Source organism: Apium graveolens, chromosome 11 (assembly GCF_009905375.1).
Source record: "Apium graveolens cultivar Ventura chromosome 11, ASM990537v1, whole genome shotgun sequence".
In the NCBI taxonomy this organism is placed as follows: Eukaryota; Viridiplantae; Streptophyta; class Magnoliopsida; order Apiales; family Apiaceae; genus Apium; species Apium graveolens.
This window is the reverse complement of record NC_133657.1, coordinates 135,812,634-135,823,765: the sequence shown is the minus strand read 5'-3', so window position 1 is coordinate 135,823,765 and position 11,132 is coordinate 135,812,634. Positions and strand designations below refer to the sequence as shown.

Sequence of the window (11,132 nt, the reverse complement as noted above, 5' to 3'; positions counted from 1 at the left end):
ACCAATCCCGACCATCTTCAAGATAGGCATATTTTATTTTTTTTGATTTCCCCGAATTACTATTACTCTCAAATACTTCAACGGGCGTAATAAAATCATTATCATCATCACTTGATTCATTTTTTCCTCTTCCCTCCAGAATTGCATTTCTCTTCTCATATCTGGGATATCAATTATGTTTGCTCTATGTCCTGCACTAACTACTATCCCAGTGAATCCTTGATTGCTTCTAGTGTTCATACCTATATTGATGGTGTTTTTTTTTGTTCTGCCAAGGATTTGCAATTAATCTCCCACTCCTTCGACGACCTGTAATGGAAATAACATACAATTTTAACTAAATATGGTAGTCAATACTTCAAATATGAAGGAAAAAAAAAATATTTCTCATGGTAACAAGGAATATCTGTCATACACAATTTTCGCAGAACTTAAATCATATATGCTAAATTGTTTAAATGGAGCTGTGCATTACTATGTATATCAAATTATCTACTACAAAATAAATCTTAGTACTATTCGATCAAATATTAACAAAACTGATATATTTTAATCTTAAATTCACACTAGAGTGCAGTAGAAACACAAAGAATATTATTCAAAACTTAAATGTAATAGACTCCTGATAAATTAATTCCTCACACCTTAATTTTTTTTTGAAAAATAACAACAAGAATCCATCAATACCTTCAATCATTAAAAGGGAAATCGTTCATGCATGTTCACGAAACATACTGTCACTCGTGATAGTGGAAGTGTTGCAATTGCTCTTTCACTCTCAAAAGTAGAGTAAATTGAACTCGAATTTAATTATTTGTTCTACTATCTCTCTTTTCATCTGAAGAAAAAGTGATAAACATGCTCGTGAAATTATAACTGCCGATTTTGATGTCTACGAGATAATAGCAGTTGAAATTTGCACGACTTTATCAATAAACAAAATAGATATAAATGCAGGACATTGCCCTCAATATTTAACCTTTTTACAAAATTGCCATTATGTTTCTTTAAATCTGGGCCATTGATATAAAACTGGATCCAACGGTTATGCATTTGTTCTCCAAGGACTCCAATTTTGTTAGTATATATATATATGTATATATATATATATCTTAATTAGTTATATTTGAAACGTTGTGTAATTTGGTAATTTCTTGTATGAAAATAATACATATTGATAAACAATCAACTTATATTTGATATACGTTATACATTATACAACATTTACAAATAATAAAATAACTAAGAATATTATAATTACATGTTGTATAAAAAAAACTAAAAAAGAATCCATGATTAAATATTTATATTAATAAACATGAATCATTAAATTCAAAAAAGGAAAAAAGAAAAGAGACTTTAGCTAATAAATTTCATATAGGATAACTGTTGCTACAAATTAAATTCACCTCTCAATTACAATTTGAGTTGCACTCATATTCATCACCTCTCAATTACACAATTTACACCCTCCTCTCTCTCTTTCATATCCAATGGCAAATCCAGTTGATAAAACCTGGGAACAATCTCAACTCACACCCGACCCGCTTCTAAGCTCCGACTCATTCATCTCCCCCGACCCGATTCACACCACTGACGCTGAGGTCACCCCACCCCCCGGATTCGCCGCTGCCGGCGGTTCTTCTCAGGTACCGGGTGGAATAAGATCCGACCCGAAATCTGTACCCGGGTCCGACCCGCTTCTGGGATCCGGTGATTTTATTGCTGCTGAAGGTGGTTCTTCTAAGGGCCCTGAGCCTAAGCGGGCCAAGAAAGGAAGTGAAGATGGAGGGGATTCTTCGGGTTGGTTGCCCGCGGGCTGGACGATCACTACCAAGACCCGGACTAATGGAGCTACTGCTGGAACCGTTGATAGGGTATGATTTTTCGATTTTAATTGCATTGTCCAATCCAATGTTAATTAAATTTGGTTTAATTTATGTGTAGCTTAATATTGTTATTGGTGATTTCGATTACTTTATTTTGTCAAGTATTAATTTGTTGAGTTGTATTGGTATAAATGCAGTGTCTGTTTTTACGAAAATTAAGCTGCCTTGTAGAAATGGTAAATTTGACAATTGATGAGAATTAGTCGAAAAAATGTGTTCAGTGTAATTAAAATTGATTGCTAGTTAATAGGAGAAGCATCGATTTTGTAGTGGTGATCTAAGAATTGGACCGGCAATTTTATTTTCGTTTTCTTTCGTGGTTCGCACATTGCGTGTCAAAGTGTTTTCTAATACGGTATGACACATAATTTGCGGTTCAAGATTGTTGCTCCAAAATAGTAATCTCATACAGATTGGTCCTTGCAGGCACATTTTTAATGCTTACTTTATCTGCTTTATCTACAAGTTAACAAATCTGATGGTTCCGGTGCCATCTTCCAAAATTGTATAATGACTTCAGTTCTGGGTCTTTTACATTCAACTCGTGTTAATTATATATATGTATATGTATTTGGATGAACATACAGAGAAAACTTTTATTTAACATTAATGAATAAAGTTCTATATTCTTCTTATCTCTTATGTAGAGGGACACTAGGTCACTTTACCTAAGGATGTAGAGCAACATGAGTTGAGTAAAATAGCTTTTGGAAGGGAAAAAGCCATTGCAAATACGGTACTTCTTAAGGCCTATTGGATTGGGTGATCAGGATTTATACATCCTCAAAAGGCATATAAGGGTATCGAAAGTGTCCAGGGTGAAGGGCCATAGCCATATACTATGGACTTTTCATGCTGACTAACTATCTCATACCTGTTCCTTATAATACCAATTCACTTATTAATGTTGTAGTCTTTTAGCCTACTGCAGGAGAATGTCGATTCTTCCTTTTGAATTACCTAGAATATTCTATTATAATAATTTGTCTTTCTGATAAATCTCTAAGCAAGAATCGTAATTCCTAATCTAAGGGGCTATGTAAAATCTGGCGTTACAATCTTGTTGTATATTAGAATTCAATACGTTCTAGAATTGAAAGTTTCCTGCATAACTGATATGTGTTCTATTAATCTTGAACTGTGTTTTTTGCAGTATTATGTAGAGCCAATAACAGGGCAAAGATTCCGTTCAAAGATTGAAGTGCAGCGGTACTTAGAAACTGGAAGCAGGAAGAAATCAAATTCTGATGCCAATACTACGGTGAGGCTATGATTTTTCAGTCTGTTCATTCAATTCTGTATGTTTTGGAACGAACTCTTGTTCAAAGTAATTACATGTTATAATCTTATACAGTTAATTGCCTTCACAATTTGCAGCCTTCTAAAAAAACGGGCCCTAAGAAGAAGAAGAAGGAAGCTGCGTGGAGCTTCGATTTTGAAAATACACCTAGGGAAGTTACCTGGTCCATCGTGGATGAAGATCAGGACTCGTGGAAGCCATCAATTGGTGAAGAAGAGGTGCGTGAAACAACTGCCAGTGAGTGGACAACTGCTTTTGAGCGTGCGTGTCAGATGGATTGAAGACTTTAAATATCCATCTGACAATAGACACAAAACATGCTGTTTTTTTTTGTAAAAGAATTTTAATATTTCCGTTCTTAACCATGGCTACAAGGGATGTTAACGGGCTTGGATATAAGTCTGTCATTAGCATAGCTAGGTGCAGAATATTTTCACCATTCCTGTGATACTGTGCATGCCATAGTGGAGGAGTTGGATATTAGGACTTCATTTAATTTTTGCAATTATATATTGATTTCTCTGTTGGACTATGAGGGTACTAATCTACAGTATAGAATTGTAAGGTGTGACTTGGCTAAAAGAAATTTTGCGGCCTTGTATATTTATGCACCTAGCTCTATGGAGATAATAAAGTAGTTCTTACCTCTTGCCTTTGCCTCAATTGTTAAGGGTAAGGAATTGTAACTTATGTGGTCGTGTACACAGACTACATCTCCCCTCCTAGTCTCTGAGAAATGTCTATATTAGTATCGTATTCGAGCTGTTATCCCGTGATAAGTATAGCTTTATACAGATCTAGTTTAAGGGTAGTTAGTTATCTTTAAAATTCAGTTGTTGATGCATGAATAATTGAATATATAGGTTGCAAGTTGTTCAAGATCATGAATATATATCATTTAAAAGTAGGATAGGAATCTAATACTAACATAAGATCTTTTGATCCATCTTTTTTTCCCAAGTTAACTTTCTTAGATTTACATTTCTGAAATCATGCTGCGCTAATTGTAATATTTGTCAATGATATTGTCTTGGTGGTTTGAGTTCTACTACTCTCTGCTTTTTTAATATATTGGTATGCTGATAATCTTGTTTTAAGTTTTTATGTATAAAATTTGAAGTTCACGGGTGGTGTGATCTGCTTTTGTATATATTCAAATTTTGTCAATATAAACAGGAAGGATTCTCATTAAACAATGGTTATCGTTTTGCATACACCAAAAGCAGAGCTACTACTTCACTAGAATCCTTTATGTACACGAATAATGGTGTTAAGCTAACTTAAAAAACCGAAAGTATGCTTCTCTCCACTGATCTTTCTTCCATAGAGTGCACCAAACACTGCATATACCTATGACAAACCCACAACAATAGAACCATAGGTTTTCTAGTTCAGTTTCAAAATCTTCATCTGGATTTTTTGACATTGGGACATCAGAACCGCCATCAGAATCACCACACTTGGACAGAAGCGGTTTCCCGCATAATGAAGGATTTCCTTCAAATATAGACACATCAATGAGTGTCTGCAGTTGATTTCCCTGTGGAATCTTCCCAGCCAAATTGTTGTATGATAAATTGAGGTGACTTAAAGAGTTCAGAAATGAAATGCTTTGTGGAATAGGGCCGGAGAGTTTGTTCATAGATAGGTCTAGTGTTTCTAACCATCTCATGTTTCCAATATCACTAGGGATGCTTCCTGCGAGGCAATTCCTGGAAATGTTTAAGGTTCCCAGTGCAGTGAGGTTTGTTATTCCATGTGGTATTTCACCTGTTAAATTATTGCTGGAAAGATCTATGGTTTTGACATACCTCAGAGTGCTGCTATATTTCATTTCTCTTCCTTTAGTCAGCATTAATATTTGCTCTTCGAAAGTGTACCTAACCCAGAGGTTAGAATCACCAAGCGTAGTATGAGTCATTGAACGCAGTTCGCCCAAACAGCTTGGAATCACCCCTGAAAGACTGTTCTCAGCCATATCTAGGATATTAAGATTTGGAAGATTGCACCATTGTTCAGGGATGATTCCAGTAAGCTTATTAGATCTCAAGCGCAGGATCCCAAGTTCGGTGGAATCAATTCCTATCCACAGTGGTAGGTTTCCTGAAAATTTGTTATCTCCAAGATCTAGGCTTTGAAGGCTCGTGCAGTTTTGTAACGACGCTGGAATCTCTCCGCTCAAACTATTGTTGCTCAAACTTAATATATTGAGAGAAGGCAGGAGACCAACGGAACTAGGAATTTCGCCAGATAGGTTATTGCTCGCCATATCAAGAACTCTCATCATCTGAAAGTCACTCCAACAGTTAGGTAGCTTCCCAGAGAATTGATTTTCCCTGAGGGACAGTATCTCCAAAGCTATCATCTTACAAAGGGACGTTGGGATCATACCAGTAAGAAGATTTTCGGAAACATCAAGAATTTGCAGTTGTGTCAGTTCACTGATATAATCTGGGAAAGGCCCTGACAATAGATTTTGCTGAAGAAATATGTAGGTGGCATTGGTAAACCAATGTGGCAGTGATCCCTCAAAGCAATTTTTCCTCAGGTCAATAGTTTCAACTTCTGGAAATTTTAACTTTTGCGGCAGCTTTCCCTTTATTTTATTATCAGTGAGCTGCAGGCGAGTAACTTGGGATGATATGTCTGCAAACCATTCCTCAGGTATGGTGTCTTCAATGCCTGTATTGTGAAGGATTACATAGTTGAGTTCACTTTGTGTACGAATCCATGCAGGAAATGTAGGTCCCACCATGCAATTATATAGTTCCAGATGCCAGAGCCTGAAAGGGGGATTCCATTCTGGTGTTACATTGAAAACCAGAGTCCTCACTCTATCTGTGCTGACATATAAATATCGCAAGCTTTTAAGATCCACGAGTTGGTCTTCTGTTAGAACACCTTGCCAGTGGTTGTCTTCAAGGTTCAGATCAGTGATATAAGAAAGTTTCCCTAAAGTTTTTGGAATTGTTCCGTCCATTTCATTGAGAGAGACATCCAATTCCTGCAAGAATGATAAGTTTCCTATAGTTTCCGGAAGAGATCCCCAGAAACAATTATGACTCATATGGAGTTGTTTCAGATACTTGAGTTTTCCTATTGAGCTTGGTATACCCCCTGTTAACTGGTTGCCGCTCAGACTTAGGGTCACTAATCTGTTGTCTGGACAAACTGTGGTAAAACTGTCTAAAAATTCATCCAGCTCGCCTGTTAAAAGATTTCCTGAGAGGTTCAAGAATTTTAAACCACAAAGACTTCCCAAGGATCGTGGTATTCGACCTTCTATTCCATAATATAATACAGGATCAAGATTTTCTTTAGAGGCCTTGTCTCTGCAATCTCTAGGAATATTTTCATAACGATAGAAATAGTTATTGCTGAGATCTAGTTTTGTAAGACCGGTGAGGTTAGAAATCCATTCTGGTATTGAAGACTTCATATTATTATCAGAGAGATCAAGGACAGAAAGCAAGGTCAAGTTGACATAGGAATGTGAAACAGTGAGATTATCAAGGTTGCATGAGTGCAAGTGTAACTCTTCAAGAGAAGGAAGCATATTAAGTGCTTGCAACAAATCTGGTCCTTGGCTGTGTAGTTCTACATTCCGCATATTGAGATATTTTATGGAAGTAAGTCCCGAGAGCCATTGCAAATGTGCGGATGATAAAATGTATGAGATTGGAGTAATAAAATCATCTGCATTTAAATCAAGATAATGCAGGCTAGATAAATTCCCAAGATGAGGTGGAATTTCCCCCCCAAATGACGAAAAAGAGAGATTTAGATATCTCAAGTTCTTGAGATTTCCAAAGAATTCAGGAATCCGAAGTCCCTGAAAACAGTTGAAGCTTAGGTCCAGATAAACTAGATGCTCTAACTCAAGCAAAGAAGAGTTTATCTTACCACCTAAACATGAACTTCTGTAAGTAGTAGATGGAAATGTATTGCGTATATCGATCTTGATGACATTCCCTGACATGTCACATTCAATGCCACTCCATTGGCAGCAATCAGCACCAGTCCAGTAAGAAAGCCTTCCTGATGGATCTCGGAGCCCTTGTTTAAAACTTTTAAGCGCTTCCATCTCTTTACCGGAGCAAGTGGCGTTGGTGAAACTTTCCCGGGCCAAGCTAAGCCTGATAATGTCCATTTCGGGAGACAGAAAAACAACTGGTAGCAGAACAAAATTGATGAGGTAATATAATAAATTTAGTGGGAAAGTGCTGTACATATTTCTTTTGCAATGAAAATTGCTACTCAGATAACTGTAATCTTTTGTTGAGATTAAACTGGGGAAAATCGCGCATCAGTTATTCGATAATTTTGCAGGTGAAGTTTCCCTACTAACTCTGCTGTGCTCTTCACATAGGATGAAGAAACTTGTATTAGTACCTACTGCAAAGTCTTGTTGTTTCTGTTGTTATTGTTTGCATTTCAGCTATAGTTTTTAAATGAAATTTTCGGATACTGTTGTCATATTCTTACTAAAAATTAGCTTCTGTCCACAGCTTTAAAGTCGATTCCGCGGTATGAAACTTTGAAAACGTCTCCCAGAAATGAGACAACCGGCCTAACAGAAGAAAACGATTTGATAGTTTCTTTCTAAAGAAAACTTGAGCCTCTTAATTTCGATTCCTGTTATTGTTATTTGTTATTAGTTGAAACTACATCTTTGTCACCATTTCGATTGTATGATTCGGTTAGTTCATAACTAACTTGGTCACCCATTTTGAATATGATTTACTTTAACATAATGTCGAAAAATGAGGTAGTATGAGAAATAAAAATCACAGAGTGAACTCTGCAAAAGAAAATTAACAAAAAAATGGCGACTCCAATTACTATACAATGATTATTGAGTGAATTTGCTAAACAGAAAGGAAAAACAACTGATAGGGATAAATAAATCTTGATTATGTAATTAAATATTACATTAATTATACATGATTTGGACTGTTAGCCCCAATAAGAAGATGTATGACATTCAGACCAAAAAGGTTAACACATTGATCAGACATGATGGACCAGATCAGGCCTGGGAATAAATAAGGCCCAAAAAACCCTGAATATTAATTAATTTCGTAATTAATTAATAAGGGAAAAATCAGCTATTGAAAAGAGTCTCATTGAGGACATAAATCCTTGCAGATTAGCCTCTAAGGGACCTAGAAAGATAATAAATCAGTTTCCTACTATTTAGGACCCCAAAGTCTATTATAATTCTGCAACTTGGGTACCAAGTCTCCTATACCAAGTCCGATTCAAGGACCACCAACGTCTATATAAAGGATCTTACCCCTCCAATCAGAACTACGTTTTTTGGCTTGATTCTCTAATTCACAGAGATACGTAGGCATCTCGTAAAGGCAGATAATTAAGCTACGAAACACGAGAGCAACCATTAAAGGCCTTGAGCTCCCGAACCTTAGCATTAAATACAGCAAATAATAACCTTAGTTTTTTATCCATCTGACGGGTACTCGTCCCCTCGGGTGTTGATCATGTCAATCAAGGAAGTGTACCTTGACTGAATGGGGAATTCACTGGACTTTCTGGCCACATTCATCTTGGTCAAACGGGTCATTTTCTTATCAGCCATCTGAAAAAAGGCACATAAGGAGACAATTTTAAAACGCAAACTATGCAAAAACAAGCACAAGAAGTAAAGGGAGAAGTCTTACCTGAAGTAATGCTCCTAAAAAAGGCTTTGGGGCTTAAGATACTCCGACATACTGTTATTGCTCTGAGATTCTTAACAGAAGAAGAAAGAAGAAGAATTTAGAAATGAGAAAGTGAGGAGCAGTAGACTCTACTCACTCCTTTATATAGGAGAAAAAGTGAAATTAAAGGGACAAAAAGCCCAGTAAGGATAAAGGCCCAAAGAAAAAAGCCCAGAAAATGGAACATTCCAGAATATTCTAAGGAATTCCAAAGAAATAAAAATTCCCGATAATTCTAGAGAATTCTAAAGAGGGTGTTTTGATATATTAAGCCCAGATTAATAAGAGGCCCAATAAAAAAAGAGCCCAAATCCAATTAAGATTTGGAAAAATAAAAAGCCCAAATCCAATTAAGATTTGGAAAATAAGAGGCCCAAATCCAGGAAGCCCAATAAGACTAGGATTCAGGTCGAATTTCAAGTCGTGAATTCTACTCGAATTCTTTCGAACAGACACCCGAAAATTATGGGTATAATAGACCAGGTTTAGGTCGAATTTCAGCTTGTGAATTTTGTTCGAATTCTTTCGAACAGACACCCGGAAATTACGGATATAATAGAACTGGATTGAGGTTGAAAGCCAGACTAGGATCGAGGTCGAATTCCTGAATCAAGCACAATATTTTTCAAGAATGTGATGCGAAAACATAGACTAAAATCCAGGTCGAAGAATCGACTAGGATCCTGGTCGAAAACCAGGTCGAGAATCCTAGTCGAAATCTAACGACCAGGAAGCAAGTGAGCACATGAGTCTCGACGAAGATCTAGGTCGAAGGTTCGACTAGGATCCTGGTCGAAACCCAGGTCGTGGATCCTAGTCGAAACCAAACAACCAGGAAGCAAAGAAAGACACTAGTTTTCGACCAAAATCCAGGTCGAAGGTTCGACTAGGATCCTGGTCGAAACCCAGGTCGTGGATCCTAGTCGAAGTCCTTCGACCAGGATTGGAAAGCTGGCCCAAAATTCGACTAGGATCCAGGTCGAAATTTCGACTATGATCCTGGTCGAAAAAGGGCTGAAAATTTGAGAATATTTGTAAAAAATTGCAAAAAATGTGAAAAAATCTCGAAAAAAGGGAAAATTTCTGAAAAATACCAGAAAATTCCTAAAAATAGGGAGAAGGTAAGAGAATAAAAGGGAAAGTTTTTAAACGACCCTGAAGCCACGTACAAGGCAAATCGTTGTAAGCGTGTAGGTCGCTCCACACTTTACGCAAAACGATACCCTGAAAGGGAATGAATGAACTTAACTTTTGCGAAATCTTATACGGTTTCCCAAAAGTTGGGGGCCAAATGATAGGGATAAATAAATCATAATTATGTAATTAAATATTACAGTAATTATACATGATTTGGGCTGTTAGGCCCAATAAGAAGATGTATGACATTCAGACCAAAAAGGTTAACACATTGATCAGGCCTGATGGACCAGATCAGGTCTGATGGAACAAAGAAGGCCCAAAAAATCCTGAATATTAATTAATTTCGTAATTAATTAATAAGAGAAAAATCAGCTATTGAAAAGAGTCTCATTGAGGACATAAATCCTTGCAGATTAGCCTCTAAGGGACCTAGAAGGATAAGGAATCAATTTCCTACTATTTAGGACCCCAAAGTCTATTCTAATTCTGAGACTTGGCTACCAAGTCTCCTAAACCAAGTTCGATTCAAGGACCACCAACGTCTATATAAAGGTTCTTACCCCTCCAATCAGAACTACGTTTTTTGGCTTGATTCTCTAATTCACAGAGATACGTAGGCATCTCGTAAAGGCAGAGAATTAAGTTACGAAATACGAGAGCAGCCATTAAAGACCTTGAGCTCCCGAACCTTAGCATTAAATATAGCAAATAATAAACTTAGTTTTTTTTATCCATAACAACGTCTATATATTTATTTGAAAAATGCTCCTAAATTCGTATTTAAAATAGCTTTAAAAACCGAAACAAAACTTCTCTCAAAATAAATTGTAAAACAACGGTGAATTCTATATATATCAATGTTATAACTTTATAGGACTGCATTCATATAGAAAGTAAACAAGAACTTTGAATATGAATCATTACCGAAACACAAATATATCAATAAGAATTTATCGAACAACAGAGATCATTAAAGAGCTACGATGACCTGACCATCAACCAAACAAATCCGGTATATCCCGCTTGTCTGGAAGGGTCAAACAAGAGCTTTTCATCAAAGATGTGTACTTGTTTTTCCCCACA

At 36.5% G+C, this 11,132-nt stretch overlaps 2 protein-coding genes across 2 annotated transcripts; one reads left to right on the top strand and one right to left on the bottom strand.

Moving 5' to 3' along the window:
• The first annotated feature begins 1,394 nt into the window (after window positions 1-1,394).
• LOC141695151 (methyl-CpG-binding domain-containing protein 5-like) lies at window positions 1,395-3,721 on the top strand. The gene is made up of 3 exons (XM_074499410.1): window positions 1,395-1,877; window positions 3,043-3,150; window positions 3,267-3,721. Exons 1-3 carry the CDS (start codon window positions 1,494-1,496, stop codon window positions 3,468-3,470), a joined length of 696 nt encoding a protein of 231 aa, XP_074355511.1. The 5' UTR covers window positions 1,395-1,493; the 3' UTR covers window positions 3,471-3,721.
• Window positions 3,722-4,459: 738 nt separating this feature from the next.
• LOC141695912 (receptor-like protein EIX2) lies at window positions 4,460-7,339 on the bottom strand. The gene has a single exon (XM_074500117.1). The coding sequence runs from the start codon at window positions 7,337-7,339 to the stop codon at window positions 4,460-4,462; it is 2,880 nt and encodes a 959-aa protein (XP_074356218.1).
• Window positions 7,340-11,132: the final 3,793 nt, after the last annotated feature.

Excerpts from the sequence above, each read along its gene's own strand:
- LOC141695912 (XM_074500117.1), bottom strand. The coding sequence starts at position 7,339 with ATGGACATTATCAGGCTTAGCTTGGCCCGGGAAAGTTTCACCAACGCC.
- LOC141695151 (XM_074499410.1), top strand. The coding sequence starts at position 1,494 with ATGGCAAATCCAGTTGATAAAACCTGGGAACAATCTCAACTCACACCC. Across the intron at positions 1,878-3,042 it reads CTGCTGGAACCGTTGATAGG|TATTATGTAGAGCCAATAAC; the intron begins GTATGATTTTTC and ends TGTTTTTTGCAG. Across the intron at positions 3,151-3,266 it reads ATTCTGATGCCAATACTACG|CCTTCTAAAAAAACGGGCCC; the intron begins GTGAGGCTATGA and ends CACAATTTGCAG.